General features: G+C 41.0%; 2 protein-coding genes across 4 annotated transcripts in view; both read right to left on the reverse strand.

Annotated features, from left to right (window-relative positions):
• The window catches only part of LOC310746579 (vomeronasal type-2 receptor 26-like), a 239,622-nt gene that overhangs the window by 110,501 nt on the left and 114,642 nt on the right, over positions 1-14,479 (reverse strand). The gene's annotated exons all lie outside the window — the stretch shown is intronic.
• Positions 731-7,581, reverse strand: LOC310748569 (vomeronasal type-2 receptor 26-like; the record flags this gene model as incomplete). Its single annotated transcript, XM_083584421.1, has 6 exons — positions 731-1,623; positions 2,463-2,589; positions 4,163-4,390; positions 4,963-5,829; positions 6,594-6,885; positions 7,439-7,581. 6 exons carry the CDS (start codon positions 7,579-7,581, stop codon positions 731-733), a joined length of 2,550 nt encoding a protein of 849 aa, XP_083440547.1.

Here is a 14,479-nt window from a genome sequence, read left to right on the forward strand (position 1 = left end):
CCCTCAACCTTTGTCTCTGGAATACTTATTTTCCTATGTGGTTGCAACTCCCCTGTGTTAGTTATTCAACATCGTAAGATGCCTCAAATTCAGAATCTGCATTTTCTTTTTGCAGAATAAGGAAAAAGAAAGGGGGAGGGAGGCATAAAAAGATGTTTATGTAATGGAATTCTCTACAGTAGGGTTTCCCAAACTTAGGTCTCCAGCTGCTGTTGGACTACAACTCCCATCATCCCTAGCTAACAGGATCAGTGGTCAGGGATGATGAGAATTGTAGTCCAAAAATAGCTGGCAACCCAAGTTTAGGAACCCCTGCTTTATAGCAAATTCTAGATACACATCATATCTAGAAATATTTACCATATTTCCAATATCAAATTTAGCATTTCTTATGATTCTCTTCAAATTTTGATATATCTATACTGTGCTTTAAGTTCAAACATTCAATCAGGACATATTATACGGAATCAGACCATTTGATCCCACCTTGTCTACATTGACTGGCAGAGTCGCTCCCAACCCTACCTAGAGAAGCAGGGAATTGAGCTGGGATCTGCAAAGCCATAGTGCTACCACTCAGCTACCCCTTTTCTACCAACATTTCTAACTACAGGTCACCCATCATGAGTCATCACCCTGGCCCTTTATTAATTGTGAGCATAAGCATAATATTTCACATGATTCTTAGGACCAGAAGCTTAGCTCCTGCCAGACCAAATTCCTGCATATTTCACCTTATTAACTTGTTCTTGGTGTTCAGGTCTGGTCTCAGGATAATTATATAGCATTTGGGAGCAAAGATACAACCCAGTAACCCAGCACTGGAGGCCAAGATGGAGAAAATCTCTGCTGCCACCGTGTATTTTCCCTTTGTGCTCAAGTAAGAGGGAACAAAGGACAACCAAACACTGCAGAAGACCAACATGCTGAAAGTGATGAATTTGGCTTCATTAAAAGTGTCTGGCAATCTCCTGGCCTGGAAAGCCACGGTGAAGCTGATAATGGCTAGAAATCCCAAGTATCCCAGAACACAATAAAACATTGTGTTTGACCCTTCACTGCATTCTACTATGATTTTTTCAGCCAATGAGTTCATGTCTAAATTTGGGAATGGAGGAGCTGTACAAAACCATATACCACAAATAATGACTTGAATAAGAGAGCAACCAATAAGAATCAAATTAGTGAGTCTTTTCCCAACCCACTTTCTCATGTTAGACCCTGGCTTGGTAGCCATGAATGCAATAACCACAGTGATAGTTTTTGCCAATACACAAGAAACAGCTACTGAAAAGATTATGCTAAAAGCAGTTTGCCGTAAACAGCAGGTCACTGACTGGGGCTTGCCAATGAATAGGAAGGAACAAAGGAAACATAGAAATAGAGAGATCAGGAGTGAGAAAGAGAGGTTCTGATTGTTGGCTTTAATGATGGGAGTGTCTTTGTACTTGATGAAAATGCCTAGCACCAAAGCTGTAATTAGTGAAAATGTCAAACTAAAAACAGATAAAGTGATGCCCAATGGTTCTGAGAAAGAGAGGAAATCTATGACCTTAGGAAGGCATCTGTCTCTGTTTTTGTTTGCAAATTTATCTTCTGGGCATTGTACACAATCATCCATGTCTGAAAAATTAGAACAAATCAGGTGTCAGTATCAATTCCTCATTCACTACTGTCAGCAAGCTCCGCTCTGTTCAATATAAACACGGCCCTTCAATTATGAGTATTTAAAAGAAGTTTCTAAAAATGGTATTGTTCTCCTCAAGATAGCTCTATACAGTGGTACCTTGGCTTAAGAACTTATTATGTTCTGGAGGTCCATTCTTAACCTGAAACTGTTCTTAACCTGAGGTACCACTTTAGCTAATGGGGCCTCCCACTGCTGCCATGCGATTTCTGTTCTCATCCTGAAGCAAAGTTCTTAACCTGAGGTAATATTTCTGGGTTAGTGGAGTCTGTAACCTGAAGCGTCTGTAACCTGAGGTACCACTGTATTTATTTCGCACATCTATTATGCAAATTTAATTTAAACAGAACTCAGCAAGCACTCCAATAGGATTTTTAAGAAACCATAGACTGGAAGACTAAGAATAGGTGAAAAAAAATCCTCTCTGTGTCACTTCAGCATAACCTTATCACATAAGTACTATTATGTCCTGTTTTCACATTAATTTGAGAGTACAAAACTAAAATCTGCAGAACAACTCATATGTAGACTGCTTTAAGCATGAAAATAGTTTTTAGTTATTTCATGGTTCTGCTTTAACAATAGACCATATACAACATTTCAAACAGCATCACCTTATAAGGCCTATCAGAGACTAGTAGAAGACTATTCAAGTGGGAAAGCTGAGAAATTACTACTGGTTACTCTTAATGAGTGGAAATGAGAAACAAATTTAGTGTATTGCCAAATGCACTCGGTTTATTAGGCTGTATATTCACAACACTGTATTTCCTACCCTTTTGGTGTGAAATCTTTCCATCTGGACATGGAACACAATCGTAGCAGCAAAATGGCTCACCCTCTTTCTTTTTTCTTCTGTAGCCTGGGTGGCACTTTTCATTACACATGGCAACAGGCAGCATCTATCCATAAACAGAGGAGGAAAATGAATTGCTCTTGTACTTGCTTAATAACAAGAAACAAAGTTTTAAAGAAAGACACCAAGATATCCAAGACTGTAAGTCTTTAAATCAGGTGTGGGGAACCTTTGGCCCTCCATATCTTGCTGGACTGCAACTCTCATCAGTCCTAGCAGGCATGGCCATTGGCCAAAGATAAAAGGAGTTATTGTTCAACATCTGGAGGATTAAAAGTTCCCCACACTTGCATTATACACTTATCTGGGCAAGTGAAGACTTTGGTAATCTTTCGTAATATGGTGTCCTGTGCAAGACCAAAATTTGGTGCCCCTCAAATCGATCTACTCATTTATCGATCTTCTAAATTTTGTTCCCCCTTGACTCAGCACCATATGCATGGAACCACTCACACCACCCTAAATCTGGCACTGATCTGAGATTGAGAGTAAAGAAGCAGTGGAGAATGTCTCGCTCATGTGCCTAGTTAGGCCCACCAGCCATCGATTTTTGGCCCATGAGGAAATTTTGGCCAAGCAATACCCACTTGCCTTATATCATCTTTGGCATGTAAAACATGACTCAGCTAAAAAGGTGTTGAAGCACCACACTGACCAGCTGATTGACACTGCCTGTCAAGTCCTATGCAAAGTGCAATGCACTTTGTCAGATCTTCAGAAGCCCCTTGCAAATGGCTGATTTTTGCTCTTCAGAAACACTTTTCAAAGCACTACATAAAATAGCTTCTTTGGAAGAAGCTTCTGTAAGATCCCTTTAGGGCAGGCAAAAAAAAAAAAAAGGTCACCAGACAGGTGACTGTCAAAATTTGCTTGATGGGGTGAGGAAAATTATGATCTCTGCATTGGCCAGAATGATTTCCTTACCTCTGGCATAAGCAATTAACAAGCAGTGAATATAGTCCAAGATCAGTTCAAAATGATATCATGAGGTGGCTCCAGCCCAGTGTGAAAGCCATATTTTGAACCTATTTGAAGCTTCTGAACGCTCTTCAAGGGCAGCCCTATGATGAATGCATGATACCAATCTAACCTGGAGGCAACTTTCAGGAAACCCTACACTATCTGTCCTAATTTCCTTGTCAGCAGCGGTGTAGTTAGCTGCTTGGGTGCCCGGGGCAGCACAAATGCCCTACATCCAGGGGCAGGGCAAGCCAGGGCAGAGCATGCTGTGCGGAACCTCCACGGAGTCCACAAGCCCCACATTGCTGTTTTGGGCAGCATGGAGCTTGCAGGTGACTGAGTCTCTGCATCACTCCCCAGGAGAGACGTGTGGCTTGGGTGCTCTGCAGGCCAGGCCCCACGGTCACCCCCCTCAGTGATGACACCTGGGGTGGCCCGCACCCACATACCCCCCTTCCTATGCCACTGCTTGTCACAATTAAATAGGAATGCTGCATTAATACAGACACAATACAAAACTGATCACACTGTCTTTAATCAATAGCTTTGTGAAATTTTGATATAGCTCCCATGCATGGCAGTCTGGGAGGGCTTATCAAAGTTCAATATTGAAACACTTCTTGTTAAACATTTTCTCTTATACTATACTTAGAACCTACCTTGTTGAACATGTAGTGCCATGTGATAGCCTCCTCAACAATGACAAACTCTTTATCCATTATAGGTTGTGGTTCCATCCTTCCAATTTTCACTCTTACAAAAGATTGGTTTGGGAAAGTAACCCAGTTTATTATATCATATCCAGCTGCTAATTCACTATTCTCATTAAAGGATACTGTGTCTCCAGCAGTGTTGTTAAATGAGATGCTCCTTAGGAAAGAGTGAAGCTAGAATGAAAAGAGACAAAGAATGCTTATTTCTTCATTTGTTGAATTTTTACCCTGCCCTTCATCATATAGTGATCCTATAATGGGTTATAAGAAAATTAAAACATATAATAATTGCTAAATAATACCAACAAATTTTTAAAGCCTCATACATTAAAATTCATAATACCACAAACAGAGAAGAGAGAAGTTTTTTACTGGTTCCAAAAACTATACAGATTTGGCACCAGTTGTCTTTCAAGGCATGAGAGTGAAGAGATATATTCTGGCAACAGAATGTGTGTGTGAGAGAGACAGAAACAGTGCTTTGATCATTCATTGTAACATTAATGAGTTTCAAATTCTTTAAGAATTGTCTTTTCTAATTGCAGAAGGGAAAAAAGTTACTGTATACTATAAACTTGACTAATCCAATATCACCCCCATTGAAGAGAAATCAATTGCATGCGAGAAATAAATATGTTCAAGGAAAATTAAATTATGCATGTGTATATTTGGTGTCTAGTTAATTGAGTGCAATCAGATACCAAAATAGATTTTACAATATGGGTGCTTTTGATGTGAAACATTACCTGCCAATGTTGTAGATTTGGAAGATTAAATCTAGTTCTGTCCAGCATTGCTCTGTGTTTTGACCTGAACACGTACATATTATGTAAACCATGTGCTATGGCATAGATTGCGTTGTAGATGCTATAACTTTGGCCAGTCATACTAATTTCAAAGAGTGTTCCAGAGAGCTGCTCCAACCTCTCTTCACCCGTGCAAATATTAGCATTTTCCTTCCCTGCGTTAGAATCAGGAAATAAGCAATTGAATACCTGTTCCCAGAATATTCTCATAAAACCATCTCCTTTTGGTGAGTTTGGATTTAGGGTCTGAAGGTATTTTCTGAACCCTGGCACTTCATCTGAATGCATTGCAAAAGACAATGCACCATCAAAGACTCGTATATCTGAAGCTCTGTGCATTGTATCTGATGAAAAATCCCATTGGACTGTAATAATCCATACTTTCCTTATGGAAGTCTCTACAATACCTTTCAGCATTGCGTATAAATAGATTGTCCATGTCAAAGATGTTATTGTGGGATTTTCTGCATTTACAATCAATACTGTGATTTTAGAATCGGATAGATAACTGGCCTTATCTAGGATAGATTCAAATGAACTCAACATATCTATAGCATGAGTTATAGCTGGTATTTTGCTATTGAGGGCTATACAGATTCCATTCTTCAAAAGCATTGGCATTAAAGTCTGTACAAATGTGTCTCCATTATCATTCTCCATTGTAAGGATCCCAACCCATTTCCACTCGAAATGAAGAAGAAGACAGACAATCCCTGCGTATTGATATTCTTCATTTGGTACCATCCGGTAAAATGGAGGGAGCTGGCTTTTACTGTCCACCACTGGAGCATTCACACAGTAGGCAATCTAAAGCAAAGGAAAACAATACATTTGTCATGAAATAATCATACACTGACAAAATGCAATGGGGTTTATGGTGTGCAAGAGAAGGTGTAGTACTTCTGGTTGGGGGGACATACCATTCTTCTTCTGGGCTAGTATGTCCACCTTTGGTTCCCACCCTGAACTCAGCTCTCACCTGTGGCTCCTAGAAGCTGTCAGCATGTGACAGTGGCCACACACCAGGAACATCTTTGACTGGCCAGCTAAACTAGGTGAGAGTAGCCAATGAGTCTTTGTTGGGTGTCTGCAAAATGTTCCTTATTCCTCTACTGATCTTAGGAATGAAATGCAATAAATCACCTATTTTACCAGTAGAGAATGGTAAGAAATTGACAATTGCTATTATCTTGAGCATGATACTTTGGCCACCTCATGAGAAGAGAAGACTCCCTGGAAAAGACCCTGATGTTGGGAAAGATTGAGGGCACAAGGAGAAGGGGACGACAGAGGGCGAGATGGTTGGACAGTGTTCTTGAAGCTACGAACATGAGTTTGACCAAGCTGTGGGAGGCAGTGGAATACTGGAGTGCCTGGCATGCTCTGGTCCATGGGGTCATGAAGAGTTGGACATGACTAAACGACTAAACAACAACAACACTTCTCTCCCTTATTCGCTCTGTCTTTCTTACAGAAGAGAACAAAGTAAAAGAAAATGGATATAGTAGAACAACGCATAAATAAAAGTTGAAAAGAATCATGTCCGTCCATCCCCCCCCCCCACATTCTACCTGTGGAATCTTGTAGATGCCTAAGAGTGTAGCCATGTAAAGGGAGATTTCACAATCAAGTCCCCCAATGACAGCTATCAGATTCTTTTGCTTATCACATTTAAAATTTGGAACAATTCTTTTGTAGCTGGAAAGAAGTTTCAATGTGTTCTGATGAGTCATCCTTGCATTTAGATAACTATCATAAATGTGGAAGCCAAGGCTGCCATTTGGTAAGGTCTTGGAGTTCATATTGACCTCATTCACTGCAAATACCAATGACAAAACATGCTGATAGTATTTTGTCCTTGCCCTAAAGGAAAAGTTACATTATGTGTAAGACAGATATTGAGCCCTTCATCAACGATCTGTTTCATAACATCTATTTGACAGCATGCCAGTTGTCAAAGTTGTCATGGCTGCAAATATTATCAGAATTCTTAAGATTGTATTATCTCTACTGACTCATCAAAAATAAGAAACCAATAGAAAACAAGCCTTTATTAGTAGTGTTTGAGTTATACCACTTCCCCACCCCCGGCTTAGTTTATGCTGGGTTGCCTGATCAAATGTCCATGGATGTCAGGGGCTATGACAGGCACTACTCAATTATAAAACACCCAGAAGAAAAGTTGGGCTGTGGGCATATCCAAGAATGGGACCAATCCTATCACTGTTGAACACAACTTCTCATTCCCCTTCCCAGCTGGTTCCTTCAGAATTTGCCTTGCAAAAGCAATTGCAATGCTGCTTTCTGATCATGCCGATGCTTGGCTCACACACATTTATCAGTTATGACCTGGTTTAGTGCATGCAGAAGGTAAAACAAAAGACAAAGCAAAGCAAAGCAAAACAAAAAGCCTTACAAAAGTCCATCTACAAACTTGGTTGTTGGATGTTCACTGAATGATATGTCATCAAATATGCAGCCATACAAAGCTGCAATTGCTCCAATGGTAATGTCTCCTGCTTTGTAATACTGGTATGGGAGCTGGAAGGGATTTGCCATGTCACACATAACAGTGGGTGCCTTGCACTCAGTCTGAGGCAGCTGCAGTGACAGGATGAGCAACAGGAAAAGAAACACCCCTGTCATCTTTGCCTACGTCTTGATGCAGAATGTCTTATTATCCAGTTTCAACCTGGTTGAAAAAGTGGCATTAGATCCTTTACATTAAAAAAAGATTTCCCAATGAACAGACTGCAGCAGATAATTCATCATTGCAGCACCAAATGACACTGACATATTATATAACAGCTTTTAGATTGTTATTGACTTTGCCTAATATCTCATTTAAAACATACACAGAGAGACCCACTTGGGATTTGGCAATGTGAGTGAGGATGCCTAATAATTTGTCATAATTAAATGTCTGAAAAGCTCTCCCAGGAGTATTGCATTGTGCAAGACACTACAGTAGAAACAAACATGTTTGATAGAACTCAGTATACCGTATTTTTCGCTCCATGAGACACACCTGACCATAAGACACGCCTAGTTTTTAGAGGAGGAAAACAAGAAAAATAATATTCTGAACGAAACAGTGGATGTATGATTTTTGTGGTTCATGCTGTGGTCACAGACATGTGATTTGATGGTGAGTTTGGGGTAGCCCAATGCAAAAATCCTGAGAATCCATGTAGATCCATGCTTTGTAACCATGTTTTTGCACCCTTGCAGCCCCATGCAACAGTGGGTGCGTGATTTTTTTGGTGCAGGCTGTAGCCATGGACATGCTATGTGATCTGATGGTGAATTTGGGGTGACCAGATGTAAAAATCCTGAGGATCCATGGACTTTTACCTCCCCCCTCCCAAGCAGACTCTTTTATCGCGTCCCTTATCTCTTTCCCGATCCTACCAATCAGCTGCTTCCTTTCAACACGCCCTTCCCTCTTGTTTGCCTTAGTGTCTTTTCCTTAGCTGGAGCAGTTTTTTGCTCCTCCTTTTCTTCTAATTTCGCTCCTCATTGATTTAGTCTTCCTGTCTCCTCTCCTTGCAAGTTTGCTGTCTTTACCTCCCCCCCCCAGGCAGCCTCCTTTATCTCTAGCTTCCCTTATCTCCCTCCCCGATCGCTTGCCGATTAGCAGCTTTGTTTCAACACCCACTTCCCTCTTTCAAAAGAAAAAAGAAAAAAAAAAAGAATCATAGAATAGAATCATAGAGTTGGAAGAGACCACAAGGGCCATCGAGTCCAACCCCCTGCCAAGCAGGAAACACCATCAGAGCACTCCTGACATGATCTGCTTTTCGCCCCTGGGCAATTCGGCTCCAGGACCATGCATTCGCTCCATAAGACGCACAGACATATCCTCTTACTTTTAGGAAGAAAAAAGTGTGTCTTATGGAGCGAAAAATACAGTAGATTACAATCAGTCCTGCGTCACCATTACAGTGGTAAACAGTGAGGCCTAGAATGGTTCCCAAGACCTATGCTCTGGCGAAGTTTCAAGCATCATCTAGAGTCTATGCTAATGTATCGTCAAATATGCTCTGCTGTAATATTATGGCAGCATTATCTGAATGCCAGAGAATTAGTAAGGGGATTGTCAAAAATAGTGGAGGTTTTTTGAGGTCATATCATATATTTATAATGCTATGACATCATTACCTGACTGCCAGATAATTAAGCTCTGGGAAAGTAAAAAAAAATAAATGGTCTTATTTAGGCTCAGGTTGAGAAGTAAGTAGTTATATGTTTGTTGAGATTCACAACAAATTAGTAAGACACACCTGTTATCTTAAAAAGAACTGACTAATTGGTATCAGAACCAATTAGTGTGGTCACAGTGTGACCCAAAGTGACTTACATTGAAAACTATGAAGAACAACTCAGAAAACTAAAAATACAGCTATACAATAAAAAGACAGGACTAAAAGGTGACAGGAACATAGAGGTTTTGAGCAGGGGTTGCTGGAAGGAATAAGGAGGAAGAAGGACTGGGATTCATCTTTGCGAGAAGCTGGCTGCAGAGCTGGCTGGGACAGATGCCTTGGGCTCCAGGGCTGCACCAGGTACAAGCCCCTCTTGAAATGACCTTGCTGGACTCCCTCCATGCAGACTAAAGGTGCAAATAGGTGAATAAACCATATTTCTTAAAGCTACAACATTATCTGCCATGCCTCATTTCTCCGAAGGTCACTGACTTTTTTACAATATTCAAATATTTCAGTTCCTATATATACCTTCTTATTAGGTGCTCCCTGTTGTTCAAGGATGGTCTCAGGATAATAACGTAACATTTAGGGGCAAAAATACAATGTAACACGCCAAAACTAGAAGCCAAGCTGGAGAAAATTTCCATGGCCACCATGAGCTTTCCCTTGGTGCTCAGGTAGGAGGGAATAAAAGACAACCATACACTACAGAAGACCAACATGCTGAATGTAATGAAATTTGCTTCATTGAAACTGTCTGACAACTTCCTAGCTAGGAAGGCCACAATGAAACTGAAAATGGCTTGGAATCCCATGTAACCCAGGACACAATAAAAAATAGTGAGAATGTTGCTGTTTGTGTCACCCTTCTTCTCTTTGCCACTTCTGAGTAGAGTGTGGATTGCTACATCCTAGTGTTATTTTGCACTGTGTTCTGCTCAAAACATTGGGGTTTATAAAGCTTTCAGGGGTCTATATCCTTTGTTGCACACTCATACCAGTCATTAGGATTCCTGCAGATGCTAAAACCTTCCTGGGCAAAAGGAGATGGTTTTATCCAAGACTTCTGGGAACAGGCATTCAGCTGTTCATTAGAATTGTCTATGGACTAAGAGAAGGAGCAGAAGAAAACTTTCAATGGGGAAGAGAACCTGGAGAGTCTTTCCAGAAGTGTGTTTGAAATGAGCATGACTGGATGCAGCTACAATGTCTGCAATGCAGTCTATGCAGTGGCACATTCTTTGCATGCCATATACAAATTCAGCCATAAAGATATATGGTTGATAGAAGGAGAAAAATTATTCCGCCGCCCCCTAGAATGTCCAACCATGTTGGATCACTACAACTCATTAAAAAAGAAAGATGAGGTAGTTTTTGATTAAAAATAAATTAATTAAAGGGATTATTAATCTGCACAATATAATCCCATACACCTCTCCATACTACTACTACTTCCTCTCACTAAGGAGTGCCCTTGAGTATTTCAACCCACATAAGAGGCTCTGCATAAACCAAAACAAAATTTGAAAGTGGGCACCCTCATCTCAATCCTGAGACTGTCCAATCAGCATGGCTGGTTTTGTAGTTTGCTGGCTGGCTGGCAGACAATGATCAGGAATAGCTGTTTCCACTCACTCGCTCCACAGTTCCACAGTTTTGACCCAATAAGATGACAAGCAGGGTTGGTAAAGCTGACAAGGAGTGAAAACAGGTCAGTGTCTCCCCAATATAATTTACCTGCTTTTGTTTTGCTTTGTGTTGTTGTTTTGTTATAGGGCAGATTAGGAGTGATCTAGTTATTGGGTGTGTATGCTTGACTGTCTCCCCATTGTTATGGAAAGATTACTCCCTAGTGATATTTGGACTGACTGATTGCTTCTTCTTGCAGGGGCTAGGGTACCATTAAGGTAGTCTGCCCCAGAAGACTTTTGGAATCAGAAGGATTCTAGACTTCACTTGGCAAATTTCTAGTTCTTACGGCTGGTGCTCCCACTGATGTCCTGTATTTGTTATGGGACAGTGGGATGAACTCTTCTGAGCCCTTCTCCAGTATGATGGAGCTTGGAATGGTCCACTGTTTCCCAAGGACCTTGGGTCTATGGAGTGAACTAGACATCAGAGTGCAGGTGACACAAATCCCAAAGCAAACATGACAAAACACAGCTTGAGGCACATAACAGCACCTAGTAGCAGTGATGGCTGTGAAGAGAGTTTACTTTTGTGCCACCATTATGTCCAGAAGATCTGTTCTGAGTGGCAAATAGGCTTCTTATGTCCTGCCCAGATAGAGGAATGTGTGACAAATTTGCTAACCACTTTGATGGCAAAATTGTTCATGTTTTCTCTGAACTTGATACTGCAGTTGAATCAAACCTTGGTAATATCTTAGTTTCATCTGGATCTGTTTGAGTTGCTACAGCCTGGGCAGGAAAACTGCATGGATTTGGCTGACTACATGCCCCCTCAAACTTTCCCATTTGTGCTTGTGCAGTCAAGTCATGAGGCACTGATGGGGTGCATTCTGAGAGTGGCTAATATTTTCTTGTGGGAAGTAATGGTACCTTCTGCCTCAAACGAAGTGAAGGTTTGGCCCTCCTGAAGAAACTTTCTGAGCAATGTTCTCAAGAAAGTAGGGGTTGGGCAACTGAAGGCACTGGCAGAGGAAGGGGGTGCAGTAGGTGCTGTCCGCCCTGGGTATCTTCCATGGGAGGGGTGAGCCCTGCCCCCAGGGTATGGCATGTGCACTGCTCCAGGTGCCAGAACAGCTAGCTCCGCTTCTGACTGAAGGCACACTTACATCATGTGGATTAGGCATGTATCCCACATCAGGCAGCCCACCTTCTACCTGATAGGATCTGGTAGTTGACCTTGTGTTGGGGAGTTGCCCCCAACATGGATTGGGGGCCACATCCTCACACAGGCCAGCGTTGAGTGACGTGTATTGGCTCATTGGTCTCCCTGTTGGTGATGGGAGTTGTAGCTCAGCAACATCAGGAAATTGGCCAGCATTGTTTTAACATTCTTTTGAGGCCCACAGCCATGTGCTTAGTTCTGGTCCCTGAATGAGAAAATCATACTTTTGCTAAGCTGTGACAAACATGTTTTCTTCACCAGTTTGAAGCAGAATGCCCAACCATGGGTATAATTATCCAAGGAAGTTTGATGAACAATTATCTTTATTCAAAAAGTCTCTATGGAATTTCACTGGCTCTGAGCAAAACTGTTAGCCAATATTGTAAAGGATGCATAAACCACATCAAATTCAAGACTAGGAATGATGGATAGACAGGTTTGTGCTGATTCACATTTTCCAGTTCAGGCATCAAATCACCTCATTTGTAATCATGACAGTTGAGAAACTAGGACAACTGTGTGTAAAGGGAAAACTAGTATTCTGGATGAGACTGTTGGCGATCTTGGCACTGCTGCTCTTGCTGTTGCCTCACACAATGTGCCATTTTGATGTTTTTAAATGCGTCAACAGCGACCCCTATGCTATTATCCACAAGTATTGTCAGCCAGGTGACATCCTCATTGGTGGCCTCACTTCTCTGATTTTCATCACTTCAGACACAATAGCCTTCACAAACCACCCACACCAGTCAGTGGTTGAGGAGCCTGCGTAAGGAGTCATTTTTATGCTTCAATTCCCAAACAAGCAATATTAATTTATCCAGATAGTCCCATGCGCGCTCTCTCTCTCTCTCTCTCTCTCCTTAAATTTATTTCCTGCCTTCCTTCCATCATAGAATCAAAAGCAACATCATGGTTCCTAAGTGGTCTTTCATCTAGGCACTGATCAGACCCAGACCTGCTTAGCTTTAACAAGCTCCTATGCCTTCATACTGGAACTGGATATTGCATAGTTATGGGATGGAAATAAACTTGCCATTCCTCACCCTGAATACCGCCAAGCCCAGTAATGATGTTCTTTTACTGAACATGAAGGAGCAGGGGATGGCCAGTTGCATTGGGTCTTACTGCTTTCCCAGTGCTGTGCCCCTCAGCCTCTCTCTCTCCTTTTGTGACACACTGAGTCACTTTCTTACATCACCTTAATCTTAGTGCCATTGATACACTTACTGTATCAGACCCAGCATTTCCACACCCATGCACAATATGTTTAGCAATTTGAGGTGATGTAAGATTCTGAAGGTTCTCTGTTCTGAGGAGAAAACAAGACAGTAATGATTATTGTATTAACTTCAGAATATCCCTCTGATGCAGTATGTCACTCTCTTTGTAGCTTACTGACTAAAAACTACCAGCACATCCTGGCCTTGGCATTTGCGGTAAAGGAGATAAATGAAAACCCACATATATTGCCCAATACCACATTGGGTTTTCACATCTATGACAGCTATTTCAATGCAAGATGGACCTTTCATGCCACCATGAATCTCATCTATGTACAGGAAAGGTTTAGACCCAACTTCATGTGTAATGCTCAGAGCAATCTGATAGCAGTCATTGGGGGACTGGACTCTCAAACTTCCATAAACTTGGCAGCCCTGTTAAGCATCTACAAAATCCCACAGGTAGGCAGTGTGGCGAGTAGTATGCAGAAATTTAACAAGTCATTAACAATGTGATTGGAAACATTAGAAGTAATCTAGATGTTGTTGGACCATCTTTCATCATCTGCAGCCAGAATGGCCAGTGGTCAGGGATGACAGAAGTGATATTCTAACAACATATGTAAGACCACAGTTTAGCCACATCAGATGGAAAGAAGACCCACTGAGTTCAAAGGGACTTACTACCAAGAAACTGGGTGAAAGATTGAAGCCTAAAATGTCTATTGTCTTCGAAGCTAAGTTTTATATCTGTGAAAACTGAGTGGCAGAATTTAGCTACTGTTTGAAAATCAGATTTAAGTGTTGTAAATTGCCCTGTGATATTTGGATGTAGTATATATATTTGGTAGTATATATATTTATATTTAATAAATAAATCAAACAATATTTGTATGATTTATTCAAACAAATGTTATAATTGTGCCATAGTAAAGAGAAGGGGAGTGCCCTTTTAGATTAGTGTGATCTCCTGAACCAATATAATCATAGCCTTTGTATTTATACCATTTTCAAAACAAGAGGTCTATTTCCTTTTCCTTAATTTCTCATTCATGACCAATATTTACTTGTTGATATTTGGGAACAAGGCTGACTATTGAGCAATAGTATCATCACTCTTCTTCTTCTTCTTCTTCTTCTTCTTCTTCTTCTTCTTCTTCTTCTTCTTCTTCT

The sequence above is a fragment of the Podarcis filfolensis genome (assembly GCF_964270895.1).
Source record: "Podarcis filfolensis genome assembly, chromosome: 13".
In the NCBI taxonomy this organism is placed as follows: Eukaryota; Metazoa; Chordata; class Lepidosauria; order Squamata; family Lacertidae; genus Podarcis; species Podarcis filfolensis.